Here is a 23,641-nt window from a genome sequence, read left to right on the forward strand (position 1 = left end):
CGTCTCTTGAGGTTTAGGATCTAAATCTTCTAGATCACCCAGAACCTAGAAGAAAGTGGGTTTCACACCATGTGGACTCAGGCGCTCGTACGCAGCCTAACTCAGTCTGGGGTCCCCATACAGCCGGCGGGGCGGGACCAGAAGGGGGCTGAGCCAATGGCTGTGGAAGGAAGAGACACCGAGTGGAAAGAGTCAGGAGAGGCGGCGTTCGGGGAGAAAGGGGCGGTGATGAGATAAGGGAGGTGGGGCCAGAGAGCAGAAGGGGTGGGAGTTCGAAGATGGCTGCGACCGAAGAGGAGCCGAAGCCCAAAAAGCTGAAGGTGGAGGCGCCGCGAGCGCTGAGGTGAGCGCTCCTCGACATAGGGTGGAGGGTGACAGCGTCTGCAACTACCCGGGGCCCACGTAGGGTTTCACGGCCCTGGAGCCGAATGGTGTCCTCGCTGTCGGCTTGGGGCCAAAGCTCACGATCGGCAGTTTACGGAGCTGCCCGCCAGGCTGCGACCCTTTGCCCCGCGCCCGCCCAGTTTGGCCGAGTCGCCGCCTGCTCGCTCCGGCTGCTCTTGGCCAATCAGGACACTGGCCGGGGAGAACCTATCTGGCGAGGTGCACGCTGCGGGCGCCACGTGGGAGCTCCCCCCGGCTGGGCTAGTGGGACTTTGTATGACCTGACTCGTGCAGAGCAGAGTCCAACCCTGCCACCTCCTATTTTCTGGGTGATAACGAGGAGGAAGTCCAGCGACTGCTCTACCCTTGGGCAAAGACAGAATTCTTAGGGATTTTTAGTAGTGTCGCGGAAGGGCGCCTTGACCTTTCTTTTTTGTACGCACTCTGAAAGTTGACATCTTTGAAGACCTTTTGCAGGCTTGGCGGGACGGTTTTGGGCTGAATAGATAGGAAATACTGATTCTTCTTTTTACTTTTTGGCAGCAGTAGAGATAATTTTGCCCCAGCACCTGCCTCACATGATGTTGTAATTTACTTATAAAATGTTGTTTGTTAAAGTATTCCTTCCTGATAAGTATAAAGTGTAACATGCACAGTCCTTGATGATTTTGAAATGTTTGTTGTAAGGCATGGATTTTTATATGTAAGTATAGACAAATTGTTTTAAAACTATTGGGATATTCCTTGATTATACAAGACAAGTCTCATTTTTTCCAAAATCATCCTTCACCTCCAAAAGAATGAAGCATTTGTAAATGAAAGGAGAAGGTCAGTTAGAGGCCTGATACTGTTTTCAAGCTGTTTTGGATGGATGGTGGCCGTATCTCTGCCAGTGCTTTAAAAAAAATTTTTTTTTAATGTTTATTTTTGAGACAGAGAGAGACAGAATGCGAGCAGGGGAGGGGCAGAGATAGGGAGACACAGAATCTGAAACAGGCTCCAGGCTCTGAGCTGTCAGCCCAGAGCCGGACACCGCGGGGCTCGAACCCAAGAACAGCGAGATCATGACCTGAGTGGAAGTCTGATGCTTAACCCAGTGAGCTACCCAGGCATCCTTCTGCCAGTGCTTTTAATGTATTCCTACTACCCTCAAAGGATTAGTTTGCAAAGAAATAAACTTATTTTTTCTTTTGACAACTCAGAATGTTCTCAATTTTATTTATTTATTTTTTTTTAATTTTTTTTTCAACGTTTTTTTAATTTATTTTTGGGACAGAGAGAGACAGAGCATGAACGGGCGAGGGGCAGAGAGAGAGGGAGACACAGAATCGGAAACAGGCTCCAGGCTCTGAGCCATCAGCCCAGAGCCCGACGCGGGGCTCGAACTCACGGACTGCAAGATCGTGACCTGGCTGAAGTCGGACGCTTAACCGACTGCGCCACCCAGGCGCCCCAGAATGTTCTCAATTTTAAAATAAATGTTTATTTATTTTGAGAGAGAGAGAGTGAGAGACAATCCCAAGCAGGCTCTGTGCTATTAGCACAGAGCCTCAAGCAGGCTCTGTGCTAATAGCACAGAGCCTGACCCCTGAGTGATCCCACTAACAGTGAGATCATGATCTGAGTGGAAAGCAAGAGTCGGATCCCAACTTACTAAGTTACCCAGGCGCCCCAGGATGTTCTCTTTTTATGTTAAGCTTTCAATCCATAGATTGAAAAAAGCATCGGCTTTTTGAATCAGACCTACCTGGGTTCAAGGGCATGTGCTTTCCCTACTCTGTCCATTACTAGAGTATTTTTTTAAAAGGTACCTCCTTCACAAAGTTTCCTCTACCAAATTGGAAGACAGATGCAACTTTTCCTTTCTATCCTACTAAACATATGGTCCTTAGATTTTTCTCTTATGCTGACACATTTTCAAGGCATTTGCCTATTTTGCAGGTGAGGAGGTTGAAGCCCAAATGAAATAATTAGTTAAGGAACTGAAATATGAATCCAGAGCATCTGGATGCAAGTCCATTGTTTGATTCCATTGTCAGCTTTTTTTTAAATTAATTTTTTAAAATATTTGAGAGAGAGAGAGCAAGAGTGAGTGGGGCAGGGGCAGAGAGAGAGGGAGTCACAGAATCTGAAGCAGGCTTCACGCTCTGAGCTGTCAGCACAGAGCTGATGTGGGGCTCGAACTTATAAACAGTGAGATCATGACCTGAGCCAAAGTCAGATGCTTAACAGACTGAGCCACCCACACGCCCCCAGTGTCAACTTTTATATAGCCACCCAAGAAACACTACTCTCTGCTATGCAGCCTTAAAAACAATGATAAATAATAATATTTAACATTTAGTATGTATGTATCAGGCACTGTTTCAGTAGTTTACCTGTTTTAAGTCATTCAATCCCACAACAACCTTACAGGGTAGATACTATAATTCCTTTACTAAGGAAGAAACAGGCATAGAGAAATTAAGTAAATTGATCAAGGTCACCTATCTAATAAGAGATGGGGTTGGGATTTTAATCCAGGTAGTCTGATTCCAGGCTTGTGCTCTTAATTACCATGTTGTATACTTATAACTTCAAGCAATTATCCAAAAACCCTTGAGAACTGTTAACTCAGTTTTTGTTTCTCTATTTTTGCTTATTTTTTTTGTTAATGTACATAACTTTTTATATTGTTGCAATATATAGGTGTCTCATACTTAATTCTTTTTTTTAAATTTAAAAAAAAAATTTTACATGCAAGTTAGTTAGCATATAGTGCAATAATGATTTCAGGAGTAGAATCCAGTGATTCATCCCCTACATATAACACCCAGTCCTCAACCCCACAAGTATCTTCCTTAATGCCCCTTGCCCACTTAGCCCATCCCCCCCATCCTACTTAATTCTTAAATATATTGAATGTATCTTATATGTCATTGTGTTTATTTAAAACCTGTGAAAGTGCTTGGGCTCCTAGCTGGCTTAGTTGGTACAGCATGTGACTCTTGATCTCAGCGTCACGAGTACAAACCCCATGTTGGGCATAGTGCTTACTTTAAAAAACAAACAAACAAAAAAACCCACCCCAAATTGTACAAGTCCTTAGGCAACTAAAAACTCACTTTATATAATAACCTATTTAGTGCCACTTGTAGACATGAAGTTAAAAGATTAGACACTTGAGTACTTGGACAAATCTCTTAATTTTGTGTGAAGACCTTTGGGGATTGGCTATTCCTACTTATATTAACTTGGTTTTAAGGGTTGCAGTGTGATAATGCACTGATTGGTTGGATTGCATGCATTATCTATGATGACTGGTTTGACAGTTAAGAGGCTAGCTACCCGTTTTGGTTAATTTTTCAGGAGAGTGGCTTATAAAGCCTAAGCACAATTTAATGTGTGGAATTAGACAGTGAGGAACAAATGAATGTATGATATATGTTTGTAGGTGTCAGGGAGAAGAGTTAGAACTTTGAGAATTTCAGTTAGCTCTGGGGTAGTAGTTCTCAACCAGGGGAAATTTTGCCTCTTAGGGACATTTGGCAATGTCTGGAAACATTTTTGGTACGGAGTGCTACTGACACCTAGTTAAGTAGAGTTCAAGGATGCTGCTAAACATCCTACAATGTACATGAAGCCCCCTACAACAAAAAAGAATTATCTAGCTGCTAAACATCCTACAATGTACATGAAGCCCCCTACAACAAAAAAGAATTATCTAGATAACATTAACAATAGTGTTGAGACTGAAAAGACTACTCTAAGGGAGAGTATTTGACAAGTCTAGCCTCCCTTTTTCAAATATCCGTTATTTTTCTAGGTTGGATTGCTTGTCAGGTTGTAGCAGTTACTAAAGCTGCAGAGAAATAAGCAGGCTTTAACATGTTTTCACGTGGGGTTGGGGAACAGAAGGGAATATTGAGTGCCAGATATTATACTAGGTGCTTTATATATGCTATCTCCTTTAATCTTCCCAGCAGCCTGTGAGGTAGGTAATACTCCTTGTGTCACCGATGAGGTATTTGGGGCTGAAGGAAGTTGAGAACCATTTTTGGGAACTGATCCCTAGTTGAATATATTCCACGATGAATACCTATATTTAGGACCACTCATTTTCTTTTCTCTCCTTTGGAAATCTCATCCAAGTTCATTTCTTTAGTGGTCATCTCTAAGAGGATCCTGTTCTTTTGAAAGCTTATTGAACATGTGCCAAGTCTGTTTTTTTCCAATCAGTCTTTAAGTGGCTGCTATTTTAGGAATGGTACTAAATATTAGGTGCTAATATGTAGAGAGGTAAGACCCAGGCACCATCCTCCTGGCGGGAAATGAGTAAGGGTTGGGAAAATGATACCTGAGCATTCTGAAATATGACAAGGAGTTAACCAGGTATGAAGTAGGGTGTTTGGCTTTATAGGAAGGTTTGTTTGGAGGTAGAGATGGGAGAGAGCTGCCTCTGTAGGGGAACTACAGATGGTTTGGTCTGACTGGAGCAGAAGGTAGAGGGCATCCATACTTTGTACTGGACATGTACTGGATCATATTGCTATTGCTAAGTCCTTAAGTTGTCAGACCCTAATTTTAACTGTCTGCTGAATATCTCCTTCTGAGTGTCTTGCTGGCTCTTCAAAGTCATGTATATCAAGCTAAATCTGTCTCTTGTCCTAAATGTGCACCTTCTTACATGGCTCCTACATCTGTTAATGGCATCACTAATTCTTTCTCCACAGTTTGGAACCTAGGTATTTGCTTCATTTTCCATCCACATATGATTATCAAAGTTGATCTTTTCTTCTTCAGTAATGTCTCATAAACACCTTTCCTTTTCCATTCCTGCTGCCACAACTCAAGTGTAGACTTTATCTTGCTTACATTTGTTGGCTTCCTAACTAGTCTCTCCACCTCCAGTGTCAAGTTCTTCCTAATCTTCTTGAGACATAGCTGTACTTATTCATCATAGCAAATATTTGTAATTTCTGAAGTTGATGTTAGGAAGGGTTGAATCCTAAGAACCAACATCATAACTTACTGACATTAGCAATTAAAGATTGTTCCAGGTCATGACTTTTAGTAACATTAAAAAGAAAACAAACTGCAATTCTCCAATCAGCAAATATTGAGCTTTTCTCAAATTATTGCTTCCTAACCATTTCACTTCCATGGATTCCTTTTATTCTTTCCCTCTGTGTCCTGCCTTACTAAGGACCCTGTGTTTTAAAAATTGGATAGTAAATATAGGGAGAAAAGGCTAAGTATCTTAGGTGACCAAGTAATAGTTTTAGTAACCCTTCTTCTAAAACACATTTTTTTCTCTTTCAGAAAATCCTCTGGAAGATTAGTTTTACAAACTGAGCACACTGTTCTAGGAGCATTCTGTTGTGAGGATTAAATGAGGAAAATATATGCAGACTGGCAAAGAGAAAGGGTGATTTGTACGTCCTTAGTGTGTTGCACAGTGCCTAGTCTTTAGGAGTGAGTCAATTAATGTTTGTTGAATGAATTATTAGCACAGTATAGAGTGGCACTGATAACCTTCACTTTTTTAGACTTTATATTTTTATAATGCAGCCTAAAATTGAAGATGGCTCTTTTTTGGATTATACTGCATGCTGTTCACTTATATTCACAAATGTAATCCTTTATGATTAAGGCTTTGGGCTATGAAGGAAAATGGAAAACAAAAGTCTTCTAAGGTACTTTGTATGAATGTCCTAATAGGGTGCTTTCCTGGGCATTATATACTAGGACAGAGTGAGGGAGGTGGAGAGAGAGCAGGGGCAAGCCTGCATGGATGGTCCTGGGTGTCTAGGGGCACATGGGAAATGCTTAGAGCTCAGGGAAAGTGGGAAGGGCTCTATGAAAAAAGATAGGCATTGAAAACCGTGTTTCTGATTTTAGGTATAGGCCTAGACTGAATAACACTAAATAAAATATAAGGCTGATATACTACTTTCTACGTGGAATACAGCTCCACTTCCCTTCCGTCACTTAAGATGCTGCCTGTGTGCAAAATGTTCACAGTTAGGTGGAATGAGAGAGGGAGAGAGAGAAAGAGAAAGAGAGAATCAGAATTATAAAGAGCATTTTGATCAGGATGGAAGGCAGTATAGTGATTAAGAGCGTGGTCTCTGGTATCTGATATCTGGTTTGACTCTTGGTCCTTATTAGCTGGTGATCTTGGAACAGTTGCTAACTGGCCTTGTGCCTGTTTTCTCACCTATGAAATGGGTATAATAATAGTACCTACTTCAAAATATTGTTAAGAGGATTATATGAGAAAATAAATATAAAATTCGCAGTCCATAAGTATACAATAAATGTTAGCTGTTATGGTATTGTTTATCCTACTGTTGACTCTCTGCTCCAAATGCAGCAATTACAAATTTATTTATTTATTTATTTATTTATTTTTTTAAAATTTTTTTTTCAACGTTTATTTATTTTTGGGACAGAGAGAGACAGCATGAACGGGCGAGGGGCAGAGAGAGGGAGACACAGAATCGGAAACAGGCTCCAGGCTCTGAGCCATCAGCCCAGAGCCCGACGCGGGGCTCGAACTCACGGACCATGAGATCGTGACCTGGTTGAAGTCGGACGCTTAACCGACTGCGCCACCCAGGCGCCCCGCAATTACAAATTTAAAAAGAAAACAGATACAGCTATATTCAAGAGCAAGATAAACATGTGCAGGGACTAAAACGGGAAGGAAGTATGCAGTTAGACTCTGGGTTCATGAGCTGGTGGAAATAACTGTGTAGGGGAAGAGGTGTCATAAAGTGGATGAAACTGGGAGCTGGGCTGGGCCTGGATGAAAAGAAGGCTGAGTGCCTTTACTCCTGGCTGTTGCTTTAAAAAGCTGTGGACCTAAAGTGGTGGCACAGAGACGGCTGAGCTGCCAGATGGCTCAGAATTGGGAATTGTAATTTCCCCACTATCAAAAACATGTTATGAATCAAAAAATAAATAGCTATTTAAAAGAATAAATGGAGTTATTGAAATTAAAACAAAAAATAGGTTGATCAAACTCTAGACCAAACATTTTTGAAGGGAAAATTAGTGAATTGGAAGATAGTACTGAGTAATTCACTCAGATGTAAAATAGAGAAATAAAAAGGAATTAAGAGATACAAATATCAATTGAGAGGCAACAACTTAACATCTAACTGGGTTTTCCAGAAAGAGGAAATAGTGTGAATGGTGGAGAAGATATATTAGAAGAAATGATGGCTGACAATTTTCCAGACTTTAGGACCAGCATCCTCAGGTTGAAAGGGTATTCCAGGTCCATAGTAAGATAAAAACAAAAATCCGCACTAAAATTATGGAGATTTGATCCTAATTATTAATGTGTATAGAAAGAATCAGACAATTTAGACAACATCCCCAATTTTTTTTAATGTTCATTTATTTTTGAGAGTGAGAGAGACAGAGCACGAGTGGGGGAGGGGCAGAGAGAGAGGGAGACACAGAATTGGAAGCAGGCTCCAGGCTCAGAGCTGTCAGCACAGAGCCCGAAATGGGGTTTGAACTCATGAACTGCAAGATCATGACCTGAGCTGAAGTTGGACACTCAACCAAACTGAGTCACCCAGGCACCCCAACAACATCCAAAATTTAATAGCTGTTATCTCTGTGGAAACATTGTGGGTTATTTTTGTGTATTTATTTATTTTTTTTGTATTTTCCAACTTTTTTACACTGCACGTGTATATTAGGACTCTGGATTTTAAGCTGGAGAAACTTGATGTGCACTGAATACATATTTTGGGTGGGTGCTGAGTAGCTAGATATCCCCATTACAGAATGGAACTCTGAGATACTAAGTAAATCTGAAACTTTATAAAATAAGTAGTATAATGGTTTTATTACAGGTTGTAATCTTTTTGTCTATATTTCTGAAATCCCAAAAGCTCTGAAAACTGGAAGTTTTAACTTTTTTAAAAAAGTTAATTTTTTTTAAAGTTAATTTGGCAGCAAAACTTGATATGAGGCTCTCTGTAATATTTATCTGCCTTATACAACTGTATATATTTTGTTGTAGAAATATTAAGTTTGTTAATGACATGCTTGATGAAACTGTGGGTGGTTTACAAAGTACATAGTACATACAGTATATTATCTTCCTAAAAGCCATAAAATTTGGAATCTCATAAAATTGTGGCCCCAAAACATATCTTGCCCAAAAAATTCAACAAAAGGATTGTGGACCTTTATTAAAATTTTAAATTGCTTTTAAAACTTTGCTATTGTGCAGAAACATGAATTTCTTATCAGTTGCTGCATTTTTCCTGAGGTTCCCATTCAACACATCTATGATTTTAAGTATTTCAAAGATCTCTTCTGTTTAGCCCTACCATAATACTGGTCACGTATGTCATGGGGCGCCTGGGTGGCTCAGTCGGTTGAGCGTCCGACTCCGGCTCAGGTCATGATCTTGCAGTTCGTGAGTTGGAGCCCGGCGTCGAGCTCTGTGCTGACTGCTCAGAGCCTGGAGCCTGCTTCGGATTCTGCGTCTCCCTCTCTCTCTGCCCCTTCCCTGCTTATGCTCTGTCTCTCTCTGTCTCTCAAAAATGAATAAACGTTAAAAAAAAAAATACTGGTCATGTCATTAAGTTATTAGTCTTTTCTTCCTGTAAAATACTGACTGACTAAAGTAAAGATTTTTCTTCAACTTTTGGATCTCAAGATTTAGAAGGCTTATTTCACTGAAGTGGTCTTTACAAACTGAAGTTTCACATGCCACTTGAAAAGATACTTTTTGAATATTTTCCAAAGCAGATTTAAAGTTGTTACTTTCGCTTACATGTTTTATTTGTGATGTTTTTGCTTGAATTATTTGTACTTGTGGCCTCCTATGATTTGTGTTCATTTAGGAAGCAATGTAATTAGCTTTCAGCATAAGAACATCTGAACATGTGAGTTTCCATTTGCATTTTGGCTTTCATTGCGTGCATGCTGATTTCAGTGTCTTTTCTAGAATAGAATAAGAAAATATGTACAGCATTTGTCTATGGGGAAAATTCCTTCAGAAGTAAATATACTTCTATGTAAACATTTTATTAAGGTCCTGTGGTCAGTGTTTTCTTTTTTAAATATAAAATTGCTTATTTGGTGGAGGAATACATTTTCTGAAAGAGTGCATTTACAAAAAAGATCTCAGTGACCTATCAGAATGATTAATCTTTTTCCTGTGGTTTAGCAAGTCCTTAATTAGTGACCCTATTTGAATGTAATTAGAACTCTAAAAACATTGAGGATTAGAAATACTGTTCTTAATTTTGTAGGGTACTGTGTAACATAATATGCTGTCTAACCAATGGATAATACCACAAAATGGTCTTTTAAAAGAATCTGTCTCTGTTGATTCATCCAAGAGGGGTCACTTGGAAACAAAATATAGCTGAAGAATCAAATTCAGATGTCTTGGTTTTCTCAAATTCCTTTAGGCTTGATATAGCAATAAACTGTTTTACTCTTTGAGCCCTAGAGCTGAAGTCTGAAAAACCATGTAAGTTTTTGAGTAAACAAGTTGAAATACGAGAAAATTATTTCCTTTAAAAATAAACAGTTCAAATGTGTTGTCTTTGAAGTTAATCACATGAGAAATTTGAACATTTTCTTGTTTTGTAGGCATGACTGAGGGTAGTCTTAGGTTCCTCCTAAAATAGAGTTTTTCAGAAATTGTTTTTCCTAAATGGAGATGAAACCATAGTTATCATTTTTAGTTTAGTTTTGTTGAAGATTAAAGCTGTTAAGCTGTAGAAGTGATGCAGGCTTATACCCTGGGTTATGTCTCTGTTCTTACATACTCAAGATGAAGTGACTCTAGTACAGATGGCTTGTTGATGCACATGAAAGTATACTGACAAAATTCTACTTGTTTGTTTTACTTAGCCGTTGCTTACCCAAATGTATAGAACTGGGTGGTTTAGATTTGAAATAGTACAATAAAACAATTACAATTACATGATTTAAAGTTTTTTAATTTTTTACTTTTTGTGTTTTGAGAGAGTGATCAGAGGAAGTGCGGAGAGAGAGGGAAGAGAGGGAGAATCCCAAGCAGGCTCTGCACTGTCAGCTCACAGCCCAATATGGGTCTAGAACTCCAGAACTGCAAGATCATTATCTGAGCTGAAATCAAGAGTCTCATTGAGACTGACTGAGCCACCCAGCTGCCCCCATAGTTACATTATTTTATTCAGTAAGTAATATTCAGTGTTTAGTATTAAAAATAGTATTTTAGTAAAAAAAAAAAAAAAGGAAAAGATTTGTCTTTTTTGGGGGTGGGGAATACAAACCTGTGTTTGAATGTTGTAATGGTGCTGTATAGAGAAATACATACATTTCTAGACTTAAACTCACAGATCTTTAGTTATCTTGGTCTACCCTCCTCCATTAGGCAGCAGTTCCTTCTTTAGCACTCATTTCCCCTGTGTGTGCACCATTCCTCCCCTAGGTTCAGCACAAATAAGGGAAGAGGAGTACATTTTTCTACTAATGGAAACGCACACACACACACACACACACACACACACACACACACACACACACACAGAGACGAGACCTTTGACTTATGTGAAGCTTGAATAAACTACATTCCTGAGAAGATTTGTTAATGTCCGGTAGATATCAAGTCCAAGCCAGAGCTCCTTAAATGATTTGTTGGCCTAGATGTTGAATCTTTACACTTATAAAACAGATCTGTATACTCATAAGCAAGCTGTTCTAGCCATTCCTTTTGAGTAGTTTTTCCAAAGACTGCTGGGAAATGCTGGCGGGAGTGGGGGTAGGAACAGGGGTGGGAGGAGATGACTGGGTGCGAATTCTCTGGTAGGGTGGGACCTCACAGAGCTGAGGTTTTCTGCAAATTGTGGAGTTGGGGTGTGAAAACAATAGCATATTTCAGCCAAGATGTGCCTTTGAAATTGTAATTTACAATTTCATGTGATTTTTAGAAACTTTTGAACATATTTTAGAACCGTTAGATTGTTAGTGCCTTAAAATCAGTCTAATATTTACATAGTAGAGGAGAGAATTGAAGCCCAGAGAGATTAAGTGGTATCAGTCAGGTAACACAGCTAGTTACTTAAAGCAATTAAGTATTTGAGTTGAGATTTGATCCCAAGTCCTATAACTTCCTATTGTATTTACCCTCCGGAACAAGAAACGAAGTGCCTGTTTTCTTTGAAGTTTGTTCCTTTTGAGATAAAATAACATATTTAAGGATTATATCATGTGCTCTCACTTACCTTTTCTTACTGATCCTCACAGGAAGGGCACTAGATAATTGTCTTCAACTGAGGAAATAGACCCAGAGAGGTTAAGACTCCCTAATTAGTGAGCTCTCAGTTCACACCCAGGACCTACAACTCACATTTCCTGCTGTTTATATTACATTTATGAAGATACAAATTGAGAACTTGTCAAAGTGAATTCTGTGTGTCCTAGATAATCACACTATTTAAAGAAATTCGGTGGCACTGTGTTTAGTAATCTTGTTTAATTTTTGTCTTTCAAGTTCTCTTATTAACCAAACATATGTAGCCCTTCCCCTCAAACCCCAAGAATAAATAATACTGTATTCCCTTGTGGAATATACTTCAGTTGGTTAACTCATTGAACTTGACTTTTGAGCAGATTTCCAATTAAAAAGCCTTGAGCAAACCCAATTTTGCTTATGTTTAAGAATTAAACTGTTCCAGTTAAGAGAACAATATCTGATAAGTTTTAATTTACTTTGCAGATTTTAGACTTTCCCCTGATATTAATAATTTGAATCTTATGTCCCAAATGTTATTAATTATTATAATAATATGAAGTAACTTATTGTTTAGAAAGTGTAATATATGCCCAAGATTACACAGTGAGTGTCAGAGATAGGATTCAGACCTGAATCTGTCTTATTAAAGATTTTTTTTTTAATTTTTTTTTTTCAACGTTTATTTATTTTTGGGACAGAGAGAGACAGAGCATGAACGGGGGAGGGGCAGAGAGAGAGGGAGACACAGAATCGGAAACAGGCTCCAGGCCCCGAGCCATCAGCCCAGAGCCCAACGCGAGGCTGGAACTCACGGACCGCGAGATCGTGACCTGGCTGAAGTCGGACGCTTAACCGACTGCGCCACCCAGGCGCCCCGAAAGATTTTTAATAATTAGCTATAATATTCAGATATTATGTAAACAACAGCAACAGGAATCAACAGTAATTTGTATGACTAAAAAATTAAGCACACCCTTTGTTTCAAAAATTATTCCTATATTATAAATGAAACAATAACTAGTAATCGTCTGAAAAGCTGTTAATCTTTTAATACTATTAGTAATTTCAAATCCTGTGAAAATGTTCTGCCGGATCTGAGATGGCAGTGATGAGAATTTTTTTTCATTAAAAATGACTTATAGTCATAATTAGCCTTGGATCTCATACAAATAATAATAATAAAAATCAACTTTTTAATAGAAATGATGAAATGTTCAGTTAACCTACTTTTAAGAATAGGACTATAACATTTCATTAAATTCATATAATATTTAAAACCTCAATTCCATAATGCTTGATAATCATAGAAAAAAAGGGGGGGGGGAATATAGCTCTGTGAATAGGAAGGGGGAGGTAAAAGGAAGTGATAAAAAAGAGAAAGGCTCAATTCCTCTTAGCTATTTCTGATTTCTGTATAATCTCCAGCCTCAGACACCTCATCTTTTCAGCTTTTCACTCAGCCCTGAACTGTGTGAGTTTGTGAGAAACTTCTTGTTATGAACTGGGTCCTAATAAGGTTTTTGTTTAGCTTTGTGTATGTACCTGTGAAGTGAGTAGTATAAATTAAAAATGCTTTTCAAACTACATCATGAATCAATTTAGTTGTAGCATAACTGGTATTTTATAAAAGGAAAACAGAATAGAAAGTATCAGTGCATTGAATATAGTAAGTGTTAAGTATTGCTTTGTGAAACATTGTTCAGTTAGGTATAAGTATAGTATATTAGGTTGCAATGCAAAATGTATTTTTCACAGTGAGTGTGGCTTTCTATCCCAAAATTTAGTGGCTCAAAATAACAACCATTTTATGAGTTCATGATTTTGTGGGTCGGGAATTCAGACGTGGTTTGACTGGTTGACTCTTCTGCTCCATGTGGTACTGACTAGGATCACTTGGAGGTATTTAGCTGACCACAGGTCTGGTCTGGAGTGTTCAGTTTGTCCTTACATGCTTGATGCTTCATTGAAGATGGCTGGAAAGCTTGGCTCAACCTGCTTCTCTACCTCGCTGTGTAGTTTGTGATCCTCTCCATGTGGTTTCTTCAACCTCTTTGTTGGGCTTCTTACCTGGCAGTTCAGGGCTTTAAGAGACCAAGACAGGAACTGGCAGTCCTCTTAAGGCTAGTCTGGAATCTGTTATAGCATCACTTCATATACCCTATTGGTCAAAAAGTTCTAGGGTAAAATTCAAGGGGAGGGGGCATAGACTTTTGTCTCTAAGAAATTGAGGCCATTTTTAATCTGCCACAATTATGGTAAAGTAATTTTGAAAAACATGACTGAATTATATTTCCAAGCTTTTAATCTGTTATTGCCCTTTGAAAGATGATTACTCTAATAGTCTTCTCCTCTCCATTGGGAAATATTGTAAGTCTATTTTTGTTTCAAAGTTCAGAATTTATGTATATTATTTTTCCAAGGAATACTGATTATTTTAGGTTTTTGGAGAAATGATTTAGGGGCGCCTAGGTGGCTCAGTCGGTTAAGTGTCCGACTTTGACTCAGGTCGTGATCTCATGGTTTGTGAGTTCGAGCCCCGCATTGGCCTCTGTGCTGACAGCTTGGAGCCTGGAGCCTGGAGCCTGCTTCAGATTCTGTGTCTCCTCCTCCCTCTGCCCCTCCCCTGCTCACTCGCTCTCTCTGTCTCTCAATAATAAATAAACATTAAAAAAATTAAAAATAAGAAATGATTTAAGGTTCAAAAATTTCTGTGAAGTCTTAATTTTGCTACCTAATACTTCCTAAAATGTCTGTTTGGCATGCAAAAGGAGCTGCCTTCTTACAATGCCTAAAGATTACATTTGGATTTAATAACTCCCTTCACATACGGGCAGTTTGAGGTTCTTATGTTTTTGTTGAAACCAGAATGAGTGAGAAATCTGCTTCTGTTTCCCACCCCCCTTCAGTAAAGAAAACAAAAACGTTGAATAAAAGAAAAGGTTAGAGGGGCACCTGGGTGACTCAGTCAGTTAAGCGCTAGACTTCAGCTCAAGTCATGATCTCACGCTTAGTGAGTTCGAGTCCCACGCTGGGCTCTGTGCTGACAGCTCAGAGCCTGGAGCCTGCTTCAGATTCTGTGTCTCCCTTTCTCTCTGCCCCTCCCATGCTCACGTTCCCCCTCTCTCTCTCTCTCTCTCTCTCTCTCTCTCTCTCAAAACTAAATAAACATTAAAAAAAAACTTAAAAAGAAAACATTAGAAACTCGTTCCATTATTTATAAAACAACCAAATAGAAATGATTATTTCTTAGGACATTTTTCAGATAAAACTGCATATTCAATTTGAGACTACATTTATTTTTACTGTTGTAAAGAAAATGGTAGGGACTAGGACTTAGAAAAAGAATGTACTAAGGGCTATCTAAGTTAATTTATTTTTACATTGGAACCTTTTGTCAACATTTGTGTTTTCAACTTCTGAGTCTTGAAAGATTTTGATAAGCAACGCCTCAATAAGGCCTAAATTAGATTCATACAGCTGAATGTCTAGGATGGGGGATTTACTTAGCTTGGTAGTAAATTTAGCCATTTGCTACTCCTTGTGTACCCCTAAGTTCTTGCAGAGTGGTTAAAAATGTTTTTGTCAAAAACCACTCTTGTGATTTTGACAGAAATGAAATTTTGAAAAATGAAGAGGTCTAAGAAATGATTCTTGGCTTTAATTAGGAGTCTTGGTTAAATTAAAGATTAAAATGGCAATTCATTGGCTGCTCAATCTATTTAAGAATATATAGGAACAAAGGAAGCAATTTCTGAAAATATTTCATATGGTGCTCTAGCTAATCAGAAAACTCACTGAATCACTGCATCTTGTGGGTGAAATCATGGTGTGGTGTTCTAAAATTTGGATATTTATAAAAGTCTCAGACATTTGGGTTTACTCTAGTGACACTGTGTATAGTGGTAATGAGCCCCAGTTCTCCAGTCAAACTACTAGAGTTTAGATTTCTGTTTTGTAACGTGTGACTTTGGGCAAGTTATTTAACTTTTTGAGCTTCAATATCTTATCTGTAAAATGACAATAATATCTCCTGATATTTGAGAGGTAAAATGGGATAGTACTTGAAAGATAGATAGCATGGTGTCTGCCACAAACTATGCACTCAGGAAGTTTTACTTCTTATTCTACTTATGTATATACCTATGGCTGCTAGCATTTGACTCCAAGGATGGTTTCTTGTGGTGGTGTTCAAATGAAACTGCATATACAATTCTGGACATTTATTTTTAGTCTATCAATAGAAAACAGTAGGCACCACGGAGTAAGAAAGACCAGAAGGAAAAATATGTTTCACAAGTCTCTATCTCCAACCCTGACCTCTCCAAGAGCTCCAGCCTTCTGAGCTTATCTTGTGCTTTCTCCATTTATCTCAATAAACAGCACCATTTACCCAGTTTAGTCCAAATTTGCCCAATGTGATCTAAAATCTAGGAGTTGCTCTAGATTCCTTCTTTTTCCTTAGTCTCTCATGTCTAGTCCACCAGCAAGCCCTGTCATTCTGTCTTGAAAATGCCCATCTTCTTTTATGTCCACCACTATTGTTTGTCATCTATATTACTATAATAGGCTTCTAATTTGGTCTTTCTGCTTTCATGTAATCCATTCTCTACACAATAACCAAGGGTGATTTTTGAAAACAAAATCAGATCATGTTATTCATCTATTTAAAACTTAATTACTCCTCCTGTAGTCCATTCTCTACACAATAACCAAGGGTGATTTTTGAAAACAAAATCAGATCATGTTATTCATCTATTTAAAACTTAATTATAGTGGTTTCCTGTCATGCTTATAACAAAATCAAAACTTCTTAGGCTCATAAAAGCTAAGATGATCTGCTTCTTGCTCTGACCACAAACATTTCTTCTCTCTCTTGCCTTTTTTCACACTGGTCTAGGCATCATTTTACTTCTATCAGTAATGGCCTGCCTCCACCTGGCTTTGTCTTGTCATTCATTTCTCTCCTGCTGGAAGCCTTCCCTGACCATCTAAAGGAGCCTGTCTCTACATTGATCTGCTGGTTTTAATTCTCTGCATAGCACTTATATCATTTGATGTTCTTACTTGTTTGATTATTCATCCATATCCCCTCGCTGGAATATAAGGGCAGTTCACGTTCTTAATTGTGGCTGAATTTCTAGTGTCTTGAGCAGTTGAGTAGGTACTCAGTAGATATTTGTTGAGTTAATGAATGAATAATTCCGAGGCACTTGACTGGCTCAGTCAGTGGAGCATAGGACTCTTGGTTTCAGGGTTGTGAATTCAAGCCCTATGTTGTGCAGAGAGATTACTTAAAAATAAAATCTTTTTAAAAAAATGTTTATTTATTTTTGAGAGAGACTGAGGGACAGAGAGAGGGAGACACAGAATCAGAAGCAGACTCCAGGCTTAGACTCCAGGCTCTGAGTGCTCAGCACAGAGCCCGACGTGGGGCTTGAACTCATGAACCGTGAGATCTGACCTGAGCTGAAGTTGGACGCTTAACTGACTGAGCCACTCAAGCGCCCCAAAAGTAAAATCTTAAAAAAAAAAAAAAAAAGCTTGTTTGTAAGTACCATATACCAGATCTATAGTGAAATAAAAATGAGAAAAATTTGGTGTTTTTTGTTTTTTTGTTTTTTTGAGAAATAGAGCACAAATGGGGAGGGGCAGGGGGGAGAGCGAGAGAGAGAATCTTAAGCAGGTTCCACACTCAGCGCAGATCCAGACAGACAGACTTGGGGCTGTGTCTCACAAGCCTGAGATCACGACCTGAGCTGAAACCAAGAGTCAGTTTCTTAACTGCCTGAGCCACCCAGGTGCCTGAGACTAATCTATTCTATAGAAACTATACTTTATAAGATTCTAACAGTACTTTGGGAAGAGCTGTTCTTTATTTTGTGATGTGTTTCATACATTTTTATGTTAAGATGCCCTTTCTTTAATGAAATGGTAGTGATATTCAATTGCATAATTTAAAAATGTGTTCTTGTCAGCATAAATAATTGGGTAGCACTGTTGCCCTCTACCTTTAGATTGGAGGTTTTCTTTGAGTTTCAGAGATTTGTAGTTCACTGGAAATAAAGAAGCACTGTGTAGGTGTTCCTGGGAGGGAGGTTTGCTACGAATTCTTACTAAATAAAGTTCAGTCAATCAAATGTTATTATATTCTTCAAATTCTCCTGGGAAATAAATCATCAGGTTCCATTTAAAGATTATATTGTTTGAATATGTAATGTTAAAGTGAAATGTGACATGATCTACAGATAATCATTAAAAGAAAAAAAATAATAGGCCTCTTTTATATAATGTCTTTTGGGGAAAAGAGTAAATACATTTAGCAGTGTTTCTGGGAATAATCTTGTCCATAATGAAAGATGACTAAAATTGCCTTAAATTGATCAACTCTTTAAAAAACAACCGAAGTTGTATTGAGACACAAGTGAACTTTTTTTGTTTGTTGATCAATAAAAACTGAAAGGGATTTGAGATGTCACCTATAACAACCTCCCTTGTGTTTCAGGTAAGAAAACTGATAGTCAAGGTTATACTGTTTTTTGTTAGGTCCAGGATTAGAATTCCCATCTCTTTTTTCCCAGGCTCCTGAAACTTAGGCGATAGCATGCTACTTATTTTTAGGAGAAAGTCTTAAGAATTTTCTCTTTTTGGAGTAGGATATAGATTGTTTTAGAAATATTACTTTATTAGCATTTTCATTTATATTAAATGAGGAGATGTGTTTTTAAGTAATATGCAGGGAAGGCATTCCACATTCAGTGTTGTGATAGCTGGCCTCATAAGGGCTATGTAGAACTCTAAAAGTGGTATTAATGCTTTTAACTTTTGTCAAGGTAAGATTTAAAATTAACCAAGAAAATCATAAAGACATTTTTGTTATTCCTGTTTTAAAGAATAAAAATGAGAATAAAATAAGCCCAGTTCCTCTAAAAATAAGGGTAGTTTTGATGAGTTGTGATTTAAAAAATACATTTTAAAAAATGGAAAGAATAAGTTGTGAATTTTTAAACCATTTCAGAAAGATAATTAAAATTTAACAATAATTACAAAAATTTTACTTTAGTAAAACCAATATATAATAGCAAGTTTATAATCAGATCAGTATGAAAAAGAAAGATTACACATAATCCCACTCTCCAGAGAAACCCATAATGACATATTGGTATATTTCTTTCCAATCTTTTTTCTTTGCATAATGGCATGTATTTTTTTTTTTAACATGGTCAAGATCACACTTGACATTCCTTTTTTTATTTTGCTTTTTCATTTAATATATGATAAATATTTTCGTACATCCTTAAACAGCCTGTGAGGGGCGCCTTGGTGGCTCATTCGGTTGTGTCTGACTCTTGATTTTAGCTCAGGTCACGATCTCCATGGTTTGTGAGTTTGAGCCCCACGTCAGGCTCTGCACTCATAGCACGGAGCCTGCTTGGGATTCTCTTCCTCTCTCTCTGCTCCTGTTTCCCTTAAGGGTGTGCACACACACATTCTTTGTCTCTCAAATAAATTTTAAAAGTGTCTGAAAACATTTTGCAATAGCTCTATAACATTCTTCTGTAATTTATTTAACCATTACCCTATTTTTTGTTACTTAGAATATCATAAATTTTTTTCTATTAATGCTGAAATGAATAACTGGGTGTACAAATCTTTGTTCACATTGTTCTATTTTATTTATGATAGTTGCCTAAAAAAGGAATTGGTGACACGTACTGCCAAAAAGCTTTCTAGAAATGTATTAATTTGTACTCCCACTAACAATGTATGAAAGTGCTTGTTTTATTGCACCCTTAACAACAAACTGGTTGTGTTTGATGAGAACTTTGCTATTATTTTGAGGTTTGAAGCATTTGTTGAAAAAATTTCGGATGGTGGGTCTACATACTGTATTTGTTTATGCTACCCAAAGACACTTAGCTGTTTGGAGTTAGTTGTCTATTTGCTTTTACAGTGGCTGACTAACCACATGGTTAAATAAAATAGAGTATTTACTTACCTATCTTTCCAAGAGCAAACTATTCTGACCCACTTATCTTGATGCAACTATTTATTTATTGATGCAACAATTTAAATTGTAAGGTTAGTGAAGGTTAGAAATTTCAGTTGGCCATTTTTTTCCCTAAAGTGAAAAGAATTCAGTTGAAATAAGTTACTTAAAAAATTGATCAGGGGGCACCTGGGTGGCTCAGTCAGCTAAGTATCTGACTCTTGATCTCATCTAGGGTCTCCATCTCAGGGTTGTGAGTTCAAGCCCTGCATTGGGCTGCATGCTGGGCTTGAAGCCTACTTAAAAAAAAATTAATCAAAGAAGTTTAAATAATAGTTACTCAGTAGCTGCATGTGAAGTGTGTGTGTGGGGCAGTGCTGGGGGGTGTGGGGAGATGGGGGGAGAGATGGGGGCGGGGGAGATCGGAAAGGTTGGGTGGAAGGGAGGGTAGGGAAAGATTAGAAAAAGAGTGAAAGAAAGGCCTAGGAGAGAAAGAATAAAGAGAACTTCTGCTTTTGCCTGGAAAAACTTGTCTTTACTTTTGTCCCTACCTTATTGACTCAATCACACAGGAGCCCTGTTTGCTGAAATAACATTTTTATGCCTATACCTGCTGAAATGAACTGGTACCTAAATATGTTTTAAAAGAAATTTTTTGAAAGTTGTGTAGACTGATTATGAGTAAAAAACATTTAAAGTTTTGATTGTTAGATGAGAATGTGATGTAGCTTTACTTTGGTTAAAGATTTGGATAGTACAGACCCTTATCTTTCCTTAATGGCACAGAATTTAGTATATTTTTGTTAAGTAAAATTTCGAATCTAGGAGCTTAGGAAAATTAATATTTTAAAAAACTTTATTGTTAAAAATCAAGAGCGGGAATCACTGAGTATTTTAGGCATGAGGAAAAGTGCATTTTGTTTTTCACAGGGCTAAGTTCATGTTAGCTTTCATATAATGCTTCCCAGAGATGTAATTTTAACCAGTGTGATTATAACAAAGTAGTACTTACCCATGTGCCAAGGACTCTAATAGATACTTTACTAGAATTAAGTTTTAATTTTCACAATGCCCTGAAAAACATGAGTGGGTAAACTGAGGGACCGATAGGTTAAGAACCAGTCCAAGGTCATGCAGCTAGTAGGAAGTCAAGCAGGGGCTCCAAATCTTGCGTCTTGCTACCTTTACAACCTTACTACTTAACATGGCTCACAGACCACAAGCACTTGATGAAATCTGAATGCATAAAGAACTGGCAAAATGTTGGCCACAAGACCTATTGAGTCAAACCCTTTATTTTAATAAGATCTGTCAAGTGATGTGTATGCCTAATAAAGTAGCACTATACTACATCCCATATAAAAATTACATTGAGGTTTTGAAATCCTTTCTAAGGATTATTCCTGATTTAACTTTAGTTCATGTGGGCTATCAACATTTTCCACTTCAAATTGCTATTCTGTTGCCTCTTTGATTCAGATCTTGTTTAATCCAGAGGAACAATTGATTTGTTCTGCTTGTGGACATTTGGTCAAAGTCTGAATCAGCCAAGCATAGTTCTGGTTTTAACAGCCTTTAGTCCTGGACTGAACGCACCAGATTTATAGTCCATGGGTTCATTCTGGATATGCATTTCCCAAATTAAAGAGAACAATGCTTTAAAAAAGCATTTTTGAATGAACCTTGAAGTCTTTTGAAATATTTGATGTTTTAGATGGTTACCAAGGAACCACAGATCTGAATAAAATGGTCTGCCTACTAATTTCATTTTGTGAACATAATTATTCTGTCAGAGGGGCAATGATAGGTAAGAGAAGAAGGAAGTCTAACTTAGAATATCAACGTCCAGTAGAAATATAATGCAAGATGCATATAATTTTAAGTTTTCTAGTTGCCACATTAAGAACGTGAAAAGAAACAGCTGGTATTAATCTTAATATATTTTAACTCAGTAAAGCAAAATATTAATGCAACATGCAATCAGTATAAAAATTATTACTGAAATATTTAGTATATTTTTTTGTACCAAGTCTTGAAAAATTTGGTATGTATTTTATATTTACAGTGTCGCGATTTGGGTGCTAAATTTTCAACAGTTAAAAAGTGAAATGTAATCCAATGAAAACAAAATTGTGTTTAATGGAAAATATTTTACATTGCACTGCTTTTAAAATTTAAACTAATTAAAATTAAATAAAATTAAAAATTCAGTTCTTTCGGATACATTAGGCACATTTCAGTATCACATGTTGGGTTGTGTTTCTAATATAACTGATTTCAGACCTATGGCATTGATCACACCCTGTATGGTCAGTAGTGAATGCCACTGGAGGCTGTAATGAGTTAATATAAATATTACTTTACAGAGAATAAAGAGGGAATAAAGAAATGCTATTTAGGTCATAAAGCCTGTATTGATATTACTCCCTCCGATCCTTACCGCAGTTGAAATTTACCTTTCATTAGTGGTTCAGAATCAGTTTCTTAACCCTTTAGCCCCACTAAATTGTAAGGTTAGGGCCCCGAGTTAGGGTCCTTCCAATTCCCGCCCGCCCCCGCCTCGTGGCATTAGTTGCTTGCTTCAGAGCTCTGCATACTTTTCAGAAAATTGTGGTAATCCGACAGTTAAGTGTGGCAAGCAGTATAGTATGAGTAGGTTAATTTGACCCAGAGGCTTTATAACTATATATGTACCTGGATTACCTGCGACTTGCTAAAAATACTAGTATCTGGACTCCACCCTTCTAGATTCTGATGCACAAAGTTTAAAGTGGGCCCTGGAAACTTCTCTATTAAATAAGTTGTTCTAAGTGTTTCTGAAGTCTGAGAACGTTTGGGGACTGCTGGACTCAGCAAATGATTCTTAAAGGCTGCGAGTTCGAATTTAACACATCATGCTGTGTTGCCACACATTCGGGTTGCCACGCATTCGATTTTCCCCGGGCTGAGGTTTCCCAGGAGGTTGCTGCTTTTCTTCTGCACATGGGTTTTTTCCAGGCTGTTAAATCCCATCCCCGAAGATTGCCCTGACAGCGTCCCTGTCCCAAGTCCTGTTAAAGCGACCTGAGCTTGTAGAGGTAGAGCGTGGCCATGTGACTGACAAACCAGTTGCCAGTTTCGGGCGGCCATTTTTGAGGCGGGCACCCAACCTCATGCCCCATAAACCCGGTATAGGGGGAACGCTGATACCAAGACTCAAGATGGCCACTGTTCCCACTAGCCCCTCGGCTAGCCAGTGGGCCAGGCAGCCGGCACGAGACGGCGCGGGCGGCTCGCCTTGGCCGGAGGCGCCCCCGGCTCATCTCCGGCCACCGGCCGTGGGCGGAGTGCCCGCCTCCTCCCGGCGCGGCCAATCAGCGCGTGGGGCCGTCTCGGCTGGGGCCGCCGGCGTGCGGGGTGTGTGAGGACGCGCTCCCGGTCGCCGAGTGCCTGAGCAGAGGAGCAGTTGCCGTGGTACCTGCTGCTGCTGCTGCTGCCGCCGGTGCGGACACAGAGCTTCGGACGCGAGCGCTGGTGCGTGGGGCAGGAAGGTGAAGCCATGACGTCCGTCAGGTAATGAAAGAGGGCGGCAGTCTAAAGTGCTCGCCTGCTGGGCATTAGCCTCCCGACTGCCGAGAAGTGTCGCCCCTTCTCTTGAGTGGTCTGGAGCCTCCCCGTGGCACGGGTCTCCCACACGTTGCAGCTTCTCTGCACTTTTCAATTTGGTCATTTCTGCTCTCAGAAGTTTTTGGGTTTTTGGCACATGGAGGAGCCCTGTAACTAGCCGCACCGCTGAGGTGACCCTCGTCCAGATGCCGGGGTCTGAAGCTTGCTTATGTGTGTAGGATTTCTCATGAAAAAAATGTAGCTATCTTTCCCCCCTAGGGGTGACCCAGCGCCTGAGGAAGTGCGACGTGCACGGTGTGTAGCTATGCCTGCATGTCATGCGTTCTGACAACTTCGTTTGTGGCCATGAGCAGACCTGTATATTTGGCCCTCTCTGATGGAATTAGATCGCCCCCCGGGCTGTGAAATTGTGTGCCCCTAAA

At 38.8% G+C, this 23,641-nt stretch overlaps 1 protein-coding gene across 4 annotated transcripts in view; it reads left to right on the forward strand.

The window, feature by feature from the left end:
• The first annotated feature begins 233 nt into the window (after positions 1–233).
• ADK (adenosine kinase) overlaps positions 234–23,641 on the forward strand; it is a 524,109-nt gene continuing 500,701 nt past the window's right edge. Inside the window, exon 1 of one of the 4 annotated variants that reach the window (XM_025917987.2) lies at positions 234–343. In XM_025917987.2, coding sequence (XP_025773772.1) covers positions 279–343 — 65 coding nt within the window. In that variant the 5' untranslated portion in view covers positions 234–278. Of the gene's footprint in view, positions 344–23,003; positions 23,166–23,641 lie in introns of those variants that run through there. The other 3 variants (XM_086680037.1, XM_086680040.1, XM_086680038.1) reach the window with 3 other exon arrangements.

Source organism: Puma concolor, chromosome D2 (genome assembly GCF_028749965.1).
Source record: "Puma concolor isolate L17-30 chromosome D2, mPumCon1.1.hap2, whole genome shotgun sequence".
Lineage (NCBI taxonomy): Eukaryota > Metazoa > Chordata > Mammalia > Carnivora > Felidae > Puma > Puma concolor.